The 15,429-nt window shown below is 32.6% G+C and overlaps 1 protein-coding gene across 1 annotated transcript in view; it reads right to left on the bottom strand.

The window, feature by feature from the left end:
- LOC134694890 (uncharacterized) overlaps positions 1-15,429 on the bottom strand; it is a 323,806-nt gene that overhangs the window by 281,482 nt on the left and 26,895 nt on the right. Inside the window, exon 3 of the mRNA XM_063555996.1 lies at positions 4,786-4,945. Within this exon, the coding sequence (XP_063412066.1) occupies positions 4,786-4,945 (160 nt within the window). The remainder of the gene's footprint in view (positions 1-4,785; positions 4,946-15,429) is intronic.

Raw genomic sequence — 15,429 nt, 5'->3', positions numbered from 1 at the left:
ACCCAACTACAAAACTAACCAAAAGATATTAAGAGGACATCATAAGTCTTCAACCATTTACGAAACCGAATAGTTACGCGTGACATGGACAACATTTTAAAAACTTATTGGTTTTTAAACTATAATAGGTGAAATAACAATAAAAAGTACTTTCAAAATTCGAATTTAAAATATGAAAGATCACAACTCCAATTTTGGATTTAAGCCGATATAATGTTCAAGTTTATCAATTATTATGACGAATCCATAAAAATCTTGTAATATTGTATAAATGCATCGTGTATATATAGTATCATTAAATTATTTCAAATATTTTACTATTTATGTAATATAGTTTCTATACTATCTGAAAAAACTCCTGCTATCTATTTGTAAGTATGAGGTGGTATATTATTAAATGTGATTGAAAAAAGGATTGAAATTCAAAATAACACGTGTTACATTGTCTGCTACGTGTACATGTAAACTGTTAATTTTGACCTTTCTAGACAAGTAATCATCGTTTGTAATAGGACAGAAGGCATTATAAGATGAACGAAGATGAAACAGATGGTAAGTTTGTTGATATATATCACAAGTACACTTTATTTGAACTTCTTAGAACATTCAATGATATTTTTATGCTATCTATATTTGCCGTTTATCATTTTTGCTTATTTGATTTCCAATTTACTAGGTAACATCAAATGCAAGATGACGCAGGAAATACATAAATGAGACAGCAAACCAATAACACAAACATGAATTCAACAATAAGATAAATAAAATAGGCCAAACTCTGTATCTGCCTGTTTCATAAAATGGGTAAATAAATTTGACAGAGACAACCAGAGATATGAAACCATCGAACTATTCTCAGTAGATAGCGTAAAACAGTGAGGTATGACATAGGACAACTTGTCGCGTCACTCAGTAGGTTCTGGACATTTTTGGTGAGTCGCAACTTCGGAATTCAGTCAATATGTTTTTGAAATTAAATGTGTAAAACCCTTCCTTTCACAATAGTTATCACTTATGAATGCCTGTTTGGTGTCTGTGTTGAAAACTTATACTTTCATGATTTCGTAGTTTATAGCTTCTTTTCAAAATGTGTAACTAAATATGTTTAGCATAAAAACAACGCAGTCAAATTCATAATTGTTTTTTTTTTAATTTATTTACACGATAAGGCTCCAAATTTTACAAAAAATGCATTGAATTGGACTCATACAATTTTTCAGAGGCAATTGCATCTATTGCTCCTTTAGACGGGTCATTCAAAGCTGTTGGTGATACTGATTCATTTCTAGCATTCATAAAGTTTAAATGATATATTGTCTCATTTTCAAGATAATGACATTTTTAGATATCTTAGCATGCTCTTCTATGGTACTGACGAATTCCTTCAACTCCATGTGCAAATCCATTATATGGGTTCACGATTGCACTTTTACGTTAAGCAGTAGATCTTCGGGGTTGGTCAAACATTGCATGGCTGATGAAATAAATAAACGTAGTATTGTTTTATTAGTTCTTTTGGATTCAAGTTTATAATATGACTGCGGCAATAAAAGATTTAAAAATTAAGACACAAATATTGAAAAATAGGATCCTCTCAATATTGTTTCATATAATGCTATTCAATGAAACTACAGTTTTAAATATATATCGTTATTTATTGCTAGACATAATCCAAAGATGCTCACAATATTGGCAGCAGAATTCCATCCAGAAATTTAAGGGAAGTTATCTAAGAATCATGACTTTTTATCATTTGTTATTTGAATGAAACTAGGTCCCACTAAATATCAGTACTTTATTTGTGTTTTTAGTTTTTTTGTTACTTAATTGTCTTGTTTAAACCCGATCTGGGGAGTTTTACATGTGTGACATGGTGAAGGCGAAGAAGATGTTGGGGAGCCCGCAAACATGTTTTACTCTGCAATATTTTGTTTATACTGTCTCTAGTTAAGTGTCTGTAATGCCGTGAATATCGTATGTAACTGTGTATCACATTTTGCTATTTATTTTGCACAGAAATTATGGTTTTCTAATTGGAATTCTTATACATTGAATTTTGTCGCAGCTTTTTATATTTTGCTAATAAATATGGTTTTGCTCATTGTTGAATGTTGAAGGCCTCTTGATGACAAATAGCTGCTAACATCTACGTCATTTGATCTCGGGTGGATAATTATATCATTGGCAATCATATTGCATCTACTTATAACATATTACTACATTGTATGTGCGTTCTTATGTCCTTTTGTGTTTCAAATAAAAAGATTTTTGTTAATTTTAATAGGAACTCTTCATTATACATGACAAGATTTACATAACTGAACCATGTCGATCATGAACTTAACCATGACACAAATGAACCAAACCATGACACAGATATTTCAGATAATTTTGAATTGATTGCAAAAGTAGGTATTTTTCAGACTAACATATTTACTTTATACAAAGGTACTCACCAGCTTGAATTACTGATCAGAAGTTCCGTTTACAAAATGTCCCAATGTTTACATTTTTGCATTGATTGTCATCAAAAAAGACTAAACGCCGTCATGTCAAACTTATCCAAACTATCACAAAATCACTGTACTAAACGCTCCTCGATATGACGACCTTACTACCCGTGTATACTATTAAACGAGAAGACCTCATTTTGTGTGTCGCTTCTCTTCTTTCCACAATAAATTAATCAACACGCCTCTGTGTCCTATAGGTACAGTGCAGAGTCGCATTTGTCATACATTCATGATTATTCAGATTGAGTTATTTTGGGAGAAAAACGAGAAAAAGGCATCCGGATATTGTCCCGTCATTGGACGAAATTTTAAGTCAGATTAGACTTCCGGTTTGCGTTTTTCTGACTACTTTGAACATACATATACAAAGAAGTGTATTTTCAGATTTCTATCTGCTATCATTTTTAAGTTTTCTATCCACAGCGGCCACAGAGTTTTATTAAATAGAGACAATCTGTATACTATATCAATGACAACCATTAGTAAACTTAGAATTGAAAGTAAATACACTATATGTATATAGTAATGAATATTCATAATAAACAGATAAGCGCTAAAAATATTCATGTGAACTTTTGATACCTCCAGTCATTAAATCTTTTACAAAATTCATTGATTACAAAAAAAGAAGATGTGGTATGATTGCCATGTTGAGACAACTCTCCACAAGAGACGAATATGACACAGAAATTAACAAATTTAGGTCACCGTACGACCTTCAATAATGAGCAAAGCTCATAACGCAATCTCAGCTTTAAAAGGCCATGAACTGACAATGTAAAACAATTCAAACCAGATAACTAGCGGCCTTATTTATGTACAGAAAATGAACGAAAAACAAATATGTAACACATAAACAAACGACAACCACTGAATTACAGGCTCCTCCCTTAAATGTTCATAACATACTAAATGTATGTTCATATTGAAATTGATAGAAAACCAAAACTTGGGAATTTTGGAAATAAAGGAGGAGGGATAAAAAAAAACATTTTCCTGTCCCCAATAACCTATGACTTATGATACTTTTGCTAAAATTGCTAAAAATGGCCATGATAGCTGGTTCTTTACTGTTTATGTTTTGTAAACAGGCGGAAATGGTTTTCTGATCAACTTGTCATGCATTAATGACAACTCAGTACTAGGCCAACTCACACCACTCAAACACTCTCACTTATTATTACTTCATCAAACTGAAGGGAAAAAATATAACAAACTCGAAGAAATTGTTGGATTGTTTTCTCCTTCTCTTAACTATTAGTATAGTAAAGTCCACCTTTCTAGGAGCAGCTGTGTCACACTGTCTCACTATACTTGAGAAAAAAACACTGAAGATATGTTTTATTCATCAGAGTGTTCAAGATTGTCTTCTCTTACTTATTTCCTCCTTCTCTGATCACCCATAACATTCAAGAGACAGAACTTTACTTGCACCTTGCGAGAAAGAAACAAATATACTACAAACTAGCATCACTGAGAGCTGTTTTAATCATCCGTGTTTTAGTTTGTCTTATACTTAGTTATTCCCTCTATTCTAGGAGAAATTGTGTAACAACCAGACAGAAACTACTGATTGGACATTATTCCTATGGAAGAAGAACTGACAAGGCCGTTTGTTTTCTCGTTTGAATTGTTTAACGTTGTCTTATTGGGGCCTTTTATCGCTTGCTATGCGGTATGGGCTTTGTTCATTGTTGAAGGCTGTACGGTGACCTAAAATTGTTAATGTTTGTGTCATTTTGGTCATTTGTGGAAAGTTGTCTCATTGGCAATCATACTACATCTTTTTTTTTAAACTATTATGAATTCTATCAAACTATCAACATATTGCATCAGTGAATGTTTGAGAAACACAAACCAAGTTTTGTATCAGCATAAACATTTGAAATAGTCTTCAATTCAAGCTTTGTTTGTGTGCAGTGTATTGCCAAAATCAGCCCATATTTATGTAACAAATGTATTTTTCTTTTCAGTTAATAGCTGAAGTTTACTTTAAATTTATAACAATGCAATATTTTTGGGACAAAGGGGTCTTATAAGGGCCTACTTCTTTGCTCATGTAAATGTTCACATAGGTTTCTTCAACAGAAAGTAATTCTAATGTTTACACAAAATAATAAGTTACTTACAGAGTATATCAGAAAAGTACGTGACAATGTAATTGTAACACACAAACAAACGACAACCACTGCATTACATGCTCTTGGCTTGGGACATACATACAGAAAGTGGTGGGGTTAAACATGTTTACATCACAAAGTTAGTAACTTACACTGTGGGTCCAGAACAGCCTGTGATAATGTTATCTTTCTCGTTACAGTTACAACCTCCACTGCATATCTTATTACCGTATGTAGATGGTTTGAAGAAGTAGTTATCTTTAATATCAGGTGAATTATCGGACCATAAACCTTCAAACATGCTGGAACCAACTGTAAAAAAAAATTTAAAGAGATTTAGAGATGACGACTTATGACAGTAAATTTCACAACTGGGTGTTAAAATAAAAACTTGAATTTTAGAGTTGCATGAAAATGGTACAAAGATATATATATATACGAAGATGTGGTAGGCGTTCCAATGAGACAACACTCCATCCAAGTCACAATTCGCAATAAAATGATCCGCTAAGCACAACTTGATACGACCGCACAGGTCGAACCCTGAACAGTTGGGGCAAGTATGGATGCAACATTCAAGCTTGATACAGCTCTGCATTTGTATTGTTATTAAATAATTGACACAGCATAGTTTTCACTATGAATATTGTCTAAGAACTTAAACATTTAAAATTTACCTAGTATTGTACAAAATCCATATCGAAATGCATGGTTAGATTCAGCATAGAAAAATTCTCAAGAATTCAATTTTTGATGAAATCAAACAAAAAAGTTTAATTTTGGACCCTTTTGACCTCAATGTAGACCAATTTGATAACAGGGCCTAAAAATAAAAAATCTTAATACATGGTTATATTCAGCATATCAAAGAACCCCATATATTCAAGTTAAAACCCCATTGAAATTGGTAAAGAAATAAGCAATTTAAACAAAGCGTTAGAAAATTATTGGTTTTAGCCCCTAATTCCTAAACAGTTTGGGACATAACTCCCAAAATCAATCTCAACCTTCCTTTTTTGGTATGGAATCTTGTGGTACAATTTCAGAGAGATCCATACACTCAACACACAAATTATTGTCCTGAAACTAGAAAATACTTGTTTTTTACCCTTTTTTGGACCCTTGTTCCAAACATTCTGAGGCAATTACCCCCAAAATCAACCCTAGCCTTCCGTTTGTGGTATGACACTTTGCAGTACAATTTCAGAGAGATCAATACACTTGTACACAAGTTATTGTCTGGAAACTAGAAAAATGCTTACTCTTGGCCCCTTTTTGACCCTTAATTCCTAAACGTTTCGGGCAATTACACCAAAACTCAATTCCTGGGTTCCCTTTGTGATATGGAACCTTGCAGTTTAATTTCAGAAAGATCCATGCACTTACACACAAGAAATTGTCATGAAACTAGAAACATGCTTGTTTTTTGTCCCTTTTTTGGCCCATAATCCCTAAAATTTTGAACTAATTACCCCCCAAAGTAATCCAAGCATTCCCTTTGTGATATGGAACCTTGTTAAACAATATCAGAGAGATCCATACACTACCACACAAGTTATTGTCTGGAAGTTACAAAATGCTTATTTTTTACCCTGTTGGTCCCTAATTCCTTTACTGTTAGTACCATAACCCCCAAAATCCATCCCAACCTTCCTTGTGTGGTATTGAACCTATGGTAATATTTCATAGAAATCCATTCACTCAAGCTTAAGTTATTGTGCGAAAACCAATGTGTCTTTGGACGACGACGACGACGACGACGACGACGACGACGCCAACGTCATACCAATATACGAACGCAAAAACATTTTGCGGCCGTATTTATGAGTGTCTTAAAATGCAATTTAATTGTCATATTTTCTACTAAAGCAAGAAAATTCAGGTTACCCCTATGTTGCATTTTAGCCAAAGTGACTATGTTTCTTGATGTTTACAGGAAAATAAAATACAAAATTCATGCTAGATACTCTGAAAATCGTCCAGCCAATTAGTTTGGGTGAAATTGATGAAGCAGTTTCAAAGATGAAGATTTTTTTTCCTACTTCCTATCAGAGCATGCCTTCAGGGCAGCTCTGAATCCCTCAATGGTGTTGGTAAATGTAACTGTTGTTGGTAAGTTGTTCCAGCCCCTGATTGTCCTCGAGGAGAAATATTGGCCGCAGATGTCTGTACTTGTTCTTTCTTGGAAGAAGCGGTTGTTACCTCTGGTCCGGTTATCATTCGTGGTCAAATATTGGTGACGATTCATATCTATAAGATCATCGTTCTTCGAGGCTTTCCCACTTTAGATTTTTGACCATATTTGTAACACAGCCAGGTGTTCGTTCTGTGTAGTTGTTATTCACAAATCGTGCAGCTCTTTTCAGTACCTGTTCAATTGCCTTGATTTTATTTTGGGCGGTTGGGTCCCATACTGTGCTTGCATATTCAACTGCAGGTCTTACCATGGATACATATGCAGCTGCCTTTACAGGTTTTGTACAGCCTTTCAGGTTTCTACGTATAACTCCAAACGTTCTGTTTCCTTTGCCTACTGTATTATCTATGTGTTTATCTCATGTTAGGTTGTTGCTGATGGTTACTCCAAGATATCTACTTGCTTCCTCTGTGTCTAGAGTATGATCGTGTAGATGGTACGATATTTGTATCACTGGTCTATTTTCGGGGATATTCTAATGACAAGGCATTTTTTTTTTGGCATTAAAACTCATCGGCCATTTGTTTTCCAAGTCTTCCAATGATGTTAAGTCCTTTTGAAGAAGTTCACTGTCAGCTTAGTTGGTGATGGTAGGAAAGAGTAGGCTGTCATCCGCGAACAATTTGGTCTCTGATGTAGATGCTGTTCTGGCATGCCGTTACTGTAGGCCAGGAACAGTAATGGACCAAGGACTGTGCGTTGGGGTACACCAGAGAGTACTGGCACTTGTGAGGAGGCGACACCCTCTAATATCACGCTCTGCTTTCTCTTATATAGGACGGAGCGAATCCATTTATTGGTTTTGGGGTTTATGCCATAGTATTCCAGCTTGTGTAGGAGGCGGTGATGTGGTACCTTGTCAAATGCTTTTGTAAAGTCTAGCAAAATGATGTCTACTTGACCGCTGCTTTTTAATTTTGATGCAATGTCGATGATGGTTACGATAAATAGTTGGGATTCGCATGATCGTCTTTTGCAGAATCTGTGTTGTGCATCAGTTAGTATTTTATGTTTGTCAAAGTGATCCATGATGTTGCTTTGTATAATACGATTATCAGATTTCGTGTTGTAAACTCTCAGACGTTTTTATCCCGCCCTGCCCCCGCCCCAAATGTATCATAATAGTGATTTTTGTTTCCCGTGTTGTAATCTCTCAAACGTTTTTATCCCGCCCTGTCCCCGCCCTAAATGTATAATACTAGTGAATTTTGTTTACGAATTTTAAAATAGACTCGTGATATAAATATAGTATCCATACATACATATCAAGTGTCATCTCTATCTATTGTCGGACTTTTTTTCGCGCGGGCTGTCTCCCTATTTCACGGATTCATGTCACAGGCACTTGTCTCAGATTTTTTCCCTCTATATTCCTTAATATATTAAGGTTAATAGGATATTTTTTTCTTGGACAAGTGCCTGTGATTCATGTTCCTGGACATATTCCAGTAAACGCACGATTGTCTTGGTAGAAGCAGGAGTTGTTCATCTTTGCGAAATACTTAGTTTGTCATTTAGTCGTCTTTTTTAGGGGGGCTGTGTTTGTATTTCTCTCGTCATTTTTCTAATTTTTACTTACATCATTTGCCGCCATTGTTCCGCCACAAAATTAAATAAAATTTATTTATCGGGTTCAAAGTGTTTATATGACTAAAGAATGAAAGAGGGCATGTAGGATTGTCGAACTCTGACAAATTTATTCATGTAGTTAATGATATAGTGAAAGCTCAGTTTTTTTTATACGAAAGGGAGGAAATCGTAGATCTAATAAAATAGGGATAATGAAGTGACATAAACAAAACCGTGGACTAGAACAGCATATAACGACGACGGAAACTTATGCCGATAAATAACGACTAACACAATACTCTAACCCGTTAACCAAAGGGACGAGGATAAGAACTCAGAATTCGAAATAAGCATTTGTATCAACCCAAGGCACTGAGACACATGCCCCGCATGAGAAGAATACTAAAGGCACCGAGACACATGCCCGGATAAGAAATATACCCAAGGCACTGAGACACATGCCCCGCATGAGAAGAATAATCAGAAGCTAACAATCAAATCAAATCAAATCAAATCAAATCAAATATTTTATTGTCATATAAACTTTATAGTTTGTGACCAACATATATTAATACAATAAACACAATAAACATATACAGACCTTCTAAAATTCAAACTGACCAATATTCCGTGCGTTCATCGTGTATCGTGCGTGTTGCGTGCGTGCATCGTGCGCTCATCAATCATTCATTCTAATCGTGTATCGTGCGTGTATCGTGCGTTCATCAATCATTCATTCTTAACTGTGTATCGTGCATTCGTCAATCGTGTATAATTGTGTATATCAGATAACGTGCATTTGTCAAACGTTCATCTCTAATTTTGTAACGGTCATAGTCGGTTATAGAGCTCACCAAAGCTTCTCTTTTTTCACACGGTTATAGTATCTATATTTGTTCCAACTTAAATAAAACTTACAGTCATACTTACTTTCTTGTGAACACTTAATTAACATCATCGTACATAACGTTCATACAGGTTCATGACTTTTTGTGTAAATATTTTATCATCTGTAAATATTTTGTGGTTATTCAGTGAATCTTGACTGGGTCTACACTTAGAGTTAAAATTATAATTTCTATTCCACTGAGCGAAATGGACTTAAGAATATATTGTTGGCCAACTGTTATTTGTTAAAAATATTCTGGCAATTAAAAACAAAAGCGCTTTTGCAAAATTTAGATGTGGGGTAGCTCCACTAAAAAAATGACACTGGAAAGTATTAAAGAAAAGAAGTCCACGAAATGACATGTGTTGTCGCTCTACTATTGAAGATGAACTTCATGTCCTTCTAAAATGCCCATTATATGTAATTTTAAGACAAATATTATACATTTTAATGAACATTTTAACCTATCATTATCAGATGGCGAAAGTTTTATATTTTTATTTAATAACGGCAATGTTGCTGGTTTAGTCGCCAAAACACCAACAATATTTTATTTAAAAGAAACTATACAAATCCTTGGTTGAACTATGCTAGATTATAGTTCTTCGCTTATTTGGCCAATTCATATGCTACTAAGATATTTTCAAATATTTAAGTTTTGATAAATACCATTATAAATATTTTGTCTTAGTTTCTGATGGTCACATGGGCGCACTACGTTTGTGCGCATTTGGGGATTAAAATATTTTACGTTTGCGCGCAGCTTTTGATTACATATGCGCGCATTTATTTTACAGGTAATCTCAGGTAAAAACATAAATAAAAATTATATTAAGTTATAAACAACTTAATTTTTTTTGTATTTTCATATTAATCAATTATTAATTTTAAAAATATTCAAATTATATACTGTTCATATTGAATTCTAAAAGCAAGTAAAAACTCCGTTATAGCTTAAGGTCAAGTTACAATATAGGAATGGGCTATGTCACGGATTTCCTTAAAATTTTGCAAACACCTTTGACTTATTGAATTGTGTCTGGTTTCGAAAAAAATCTGCGGTTTTATCTCTTTTTTCCCTGCCTTATGAGACTTATACTAAAGGAAGGGGTACTGATACTTGTAAATAATTGAACAAATTAATAGATTAATAAGCATTATTACCTGTTTTTCCCTAAAACAATACAGATTGAATACTTTCAAAATATGTGCCCAAGTTATTATAACATTAAGAATGGAAATGGGGAATGTGTCAAAGAGGCAACATACTAAGACTAACAGAAGGGATACTGATACTTATAAATAATTGAACAAATCAATAGATAAATAAGCATTATTACCTGTATTTTTCCTGAGTTTACCTGAGTTTACTTGCCAAAAAAATGCGCGCAAATGTAATGGAAAGCTGCGCGCAAGCGTAATGATTTTTGCGCGCAAATGTAATGGTAATGCGCGCAAACGTAATGCACCGGGTCACATGTACGTAATGTTATTTCATTGAGAAAATACAATATACAAGATTGTCGGGTAAATGTGGATTGCGGATTAAAATGTTAAATGTCAAACTTGAATTAACAAATTAAATTGAGGTAAATTAACACGAATATGTATATCCTCTTCAACAGTGTTTGAAATCTCTATTCTGAATTTCATTTAAACTAAGCTAAATATGTTTTGTGGAAAATTGAATATAAATAAACATTATATGAAGACATCATTTAATTTTTAATTAAACAAATATATTAAGATCAGGCAAATATATCATGTATCATCATAATTTTAAATTTGAGGAACTTTCAAAACTTGAAATTTAATTTACAAGTTAAGATATATAATCTTGTTTTTATTATTATTATTTTTTTATATAAAATAGTTTAAAATATGGTTATATCATAAGAAGACTTTATTCAAATGGAATAAACATGGAACACTTTCACGGATTCATTTTTCATTGTGTTCATGGTTGCCTATCAATGACACCGTTTTTAATGTATGTCTAAAAGATTATTATCCGAAAAAATAATTCACAATAGTATGTTGTTAACTAGGTTGGTCCCCTCCGTACAACATTCAGTATGCCTTCGGAATATACAAAAAGTAAGAATTTCAATAACGACCGGGAAACAGACTAGTTGTTAACCTTCTATGATTATTAAAGAATGACGGATGTTTTTTTTCTCAGTACGTCTAAACACTGCTAAGGAGTCCTTAGTGCACACAGGCCTTGACTATGCTACTTAGGACTAGAAGGAGTGTTGTTATATGTATTATTTTGATATATCATGTTAGAGAATGATATTTATTGCATAAATTTCAAATTTTACAAAAAAAAATAATCGTAAATAAACGAAATATTCAACATTATTTAGACACGTGCCGGTTTTTCTTTAATATGCCGAAAATCAATGAACTGATTGACACGTGCCAAATAACATAGCAACTGATTAAACAATCACGATCTTTTTATTTTAAGTAATTTAAAACAATTGTATCGAAAATATTTATGCTTGAAATATTTATAATTAAATGTGTTGTTCTTATTTAAAATGATAAAAAAGGACAAATAATTTTGCTGTTCTTTTATTTCTTTCGCAACAAAATTGTTTGTCATATGAGCACGACTTTGATGTGCGCTAACTTATAAGTAAGAGTGTGGTCAGCTTGTTAAAATGTTTATGTAAGATATACGAAGACAAAAGAAATATATATATTTATAAGTGTTTTGTTTTTATTTTAATTCCGACAAAGATGCGTGCATATACAAATGGTTTCAATAAAAACCGTAAATTCCGAAACAGCTATATATGTTAAGTTTCATGAAATGGATAAGCGGTTCTCAAGTTACAGTGCGACATGTGGACGCCCGGCGGACGGACGTACGCCGTACATTTGTATACTATAATACTTCCCCTCAAAATGTTGACGGGCGTATAAAAAAAACGCAGTGCGCCCGTATTTCAGAAGAAATCTGATTTGTATAATTTTTGTCGAGTCTTCGACTTTAGTTGAAAAAGCGTTATTGAATACCAAGAAAGAAAATAAATCCCGTGAAGACGAATTTCTTCCTTTGTTCGAGAACAATCTTATTGAAATAGAAATCTGTGATTTTTTTTGATTTTTTTTTTAACAACAAATATAGTCTTTATTCTAAAGATATCTTGTTACAATTATACTTCACTGTCCAAGCGCCAGTGGAGTATTCCTGTGAAAAAACTTCTGAGTTGCCAGGAACATACCGATTAGACCGTTGGTTTTCCCGTTTGAATGGTTTTACACTAGTAATTTTGGGGCCCTTTATAGCTTGTTGTTCGGTGTGAGCCAAGGCTCCGTGTTGAAGGCCGTACTTTAACCTATAATGGTTTAATTTTTAAATTGTTATTTGGATGGAGAGTTGTCTCATTGGCACTCACACCACATCTTCCTATATCTATCAGAATATAATAAACAATATTACATAAACTATTACAATATTTTCAACTTATTCTATTAAATCAATTTCTTCAAATTTATGAAAAATACATTTTGAGAAATTATTTTGCTTTCCTTCATAACCCTTCTTAATTCCTTTATAAACAATTCATACACATCTATATATTTCAATTTTTGCTCTGAAACATAGTATGACTTGAAAATGAAAAACCTAAAACTGTCAAAAAATAGTTAGAACCATAATAACCTTTATCTGATATTTTGTATCCAAATACTAATTGTTTAACTGATATCTTATTTTTAAAATTGAGTTTTGCAAGAAGATGTTCCACTTTATCCAAAAAAGTCTTTTAAAAAAGAACATGTTATAAAGAAATGAAAGTAATCTTCCTCTTCTGTTTGACAAAAATTACATTTACTATTAGTAGAAATTTTCCATTTAAATAGTAATTGCTTTGTGGGAATAATATAATTTAGCAGTTTCCATCTAAACATTTTCATCTTATTCTCTCTTAAAAATTTAAATATAAAATCGTTTACGAATGACATATTTGGCTTGCTATCTAGCTTTAAAGTTTTTGTCCAAATATTGATACCAATCGGCTGTGTATACTTTTGATCTACTAGACTATTATATAACATTTTATTAAAGATATCTTGTGCTTGTATTTGTTTATGTCCCCATCTCAAATTATCCTTATTAATACTAATTTTACTCTTTAAAGAGTTTTCTTTAATTAGAATTTGCTGCCATTCCTTTGGGATGGAAGATTTTAATATTGTAAACTCTGCAATCCAATTAGACTTATTGCTTAATTTTTCTAAAATAAAACCCTCTGATAACTTTCCAGCACGATCATTCAAGTGTGTCGTTGATGTTAATCAAACCACTTGCTACCCAGTTTTGAAAGAACAAACTTTTGTTACAATGTTTAACGTATCTATTTCCCCAAATAATCTGTTTTCTTATATTTGAAAAATGATCTTTAAATTTTGTAAAACCTTCCCCTGTTTTCACCCAGCTTGAAATTACTTGCAAATAAAAGTCTGGTATATTTTCAAATTCTTTTAGTGATTTAATGTTATCTAAATTCATGTTAAAGACAAGATAATTTTTTCTGTGATTTTAATATGTCCATAACTTCGATGAACCAAAGCAATTTAAATATCGACCTGTATTTAATTCAAAATGGTTCTCTTTTTCTTCTTTTGGTATACAATAGTCCATCGATATCCCATGATAACATACTGTTGTCATGCGAGGACTAGTCTATTTACAAAACTTTTAACCCAAATAAAAACATTATGTATGTGTTCAATGTAAAAATGCCGGTATATAATTTTAAATTGCAACAATCTATAGTACCGTAACTTTCTATCCAGGCGTATAAAGAATGGTCGACAAGTGCGTATATTTTTGTTTAATCAATATTTCTTGTGTGTTTCAAACTGTCCTTCACTTTTAACAACGATACGAGTACTTACATTTTCCCATATTTACCCTTGGAAAAAAATGTGTAAACAGATTTTAATTTTATCAAATCTTTTTTTTTTTTTTTTTTTTAATTATTTAGATTTTTATTTAGTAATATTGACTTGTATATTACTATCGGACACGCAAGAAGACAGAGATGTATATCATACACCCGACAGGAAATCGCTTGAATACCTGGACGTGTCACCTCACAATACCTTTGGGAGTAATACCTTTAGCCAGGCAGGTGATCAGACAAGGGAAGGTCCGAATTTATTGAAATAAGTTTATTACATAAAAGAATTATGAACAAATTAGATTTTTGAAAACAATTTTCACGGAACACTTATTTAAAGATATAGGAAGATGTGGTGTGAGTGCCAATAAGTCAACTCTCCATCCAAATAACAATTTAAAAAGTAAACCATTATAGGTTAAAGTACGGCCTTCGACACGGAGCATTGGCTCACACCGAACAACAAGCTATAAAGGGCCCCAAAATTACTAGTGTAAAACCATTCAAACGGGAAAACCAACAAAGGACATTTGTGACTTTAAACTATGACTTTTTAACCAATTCCCATATAAACAGTTAAAAACGACATGCAGATCTTGGTTACTTAAAAAACATTTTCCGTATCAAATTAGTAAGTCGGATAATACAACCGTTCGATTGACAAGATATCCACTCGCAATTACGACTACATTAGGTTACTGTTTTGGTCTTTAGTTGTTCATAGACATGTCGTGGCTAAAAACGGAAAAGATAGTCAAAGACGGTCAAATTGGCGGCACGCAGAGAATTGATACTCTAATTTCAAAATTGATGGTGATCTCTTGTCTAGCAGACTAAAATTTATTATCAATGAATTTGAGCATTTTTATACAGAATGAACATAGTATCAATTATTTTTTCCCGATATTTCACAGTTTGACGTCGCGCAAAATAACATGTACGGCAACAATTTCAAATGTGTCAAAAAGAAAGAATTCTTCAATTATTAAGTAAGAAAATTTCTGTCAAAAATTATTATATAGGAAATTTTTATTAAGGTCATATAATATGTGATAAGACTGATATTAAAATACTAATTCAATGTCATGCAATAAGGTTTTTAGAAGAAAGAGTTTAATGTCTGCTTTTTTAATTTTAATTCTGCGAATTGTTTTTGTCTGTAAAAACACCAAACAGAGAGATAAAGAAAATCACAACTAATTGAATAAAATGGAGGATTGAA

The sequence above is a fragment of the Mytilus trossulus genome, chromosome 13 (assembly GCF_036588685.1).
Source record: "Mytilus trossulus isolate FHL-02 chromosome 13, PNRI_Mtr1.1.1.hap1, whole genome shotgun sequence".
In the NCBI taxonomy this organism is placed as follows: domain Eukaryota; kingdom Metazoa; phylum Mollusca; class Bivalvia; order Mytilida; family Mytilidae; genus Mytilus; species Mytilus trossulus.
Note: the sequence above shows the minus strand (reverse complement) of the source record. Positions and strands in the feature narration are given on the sequence as shown.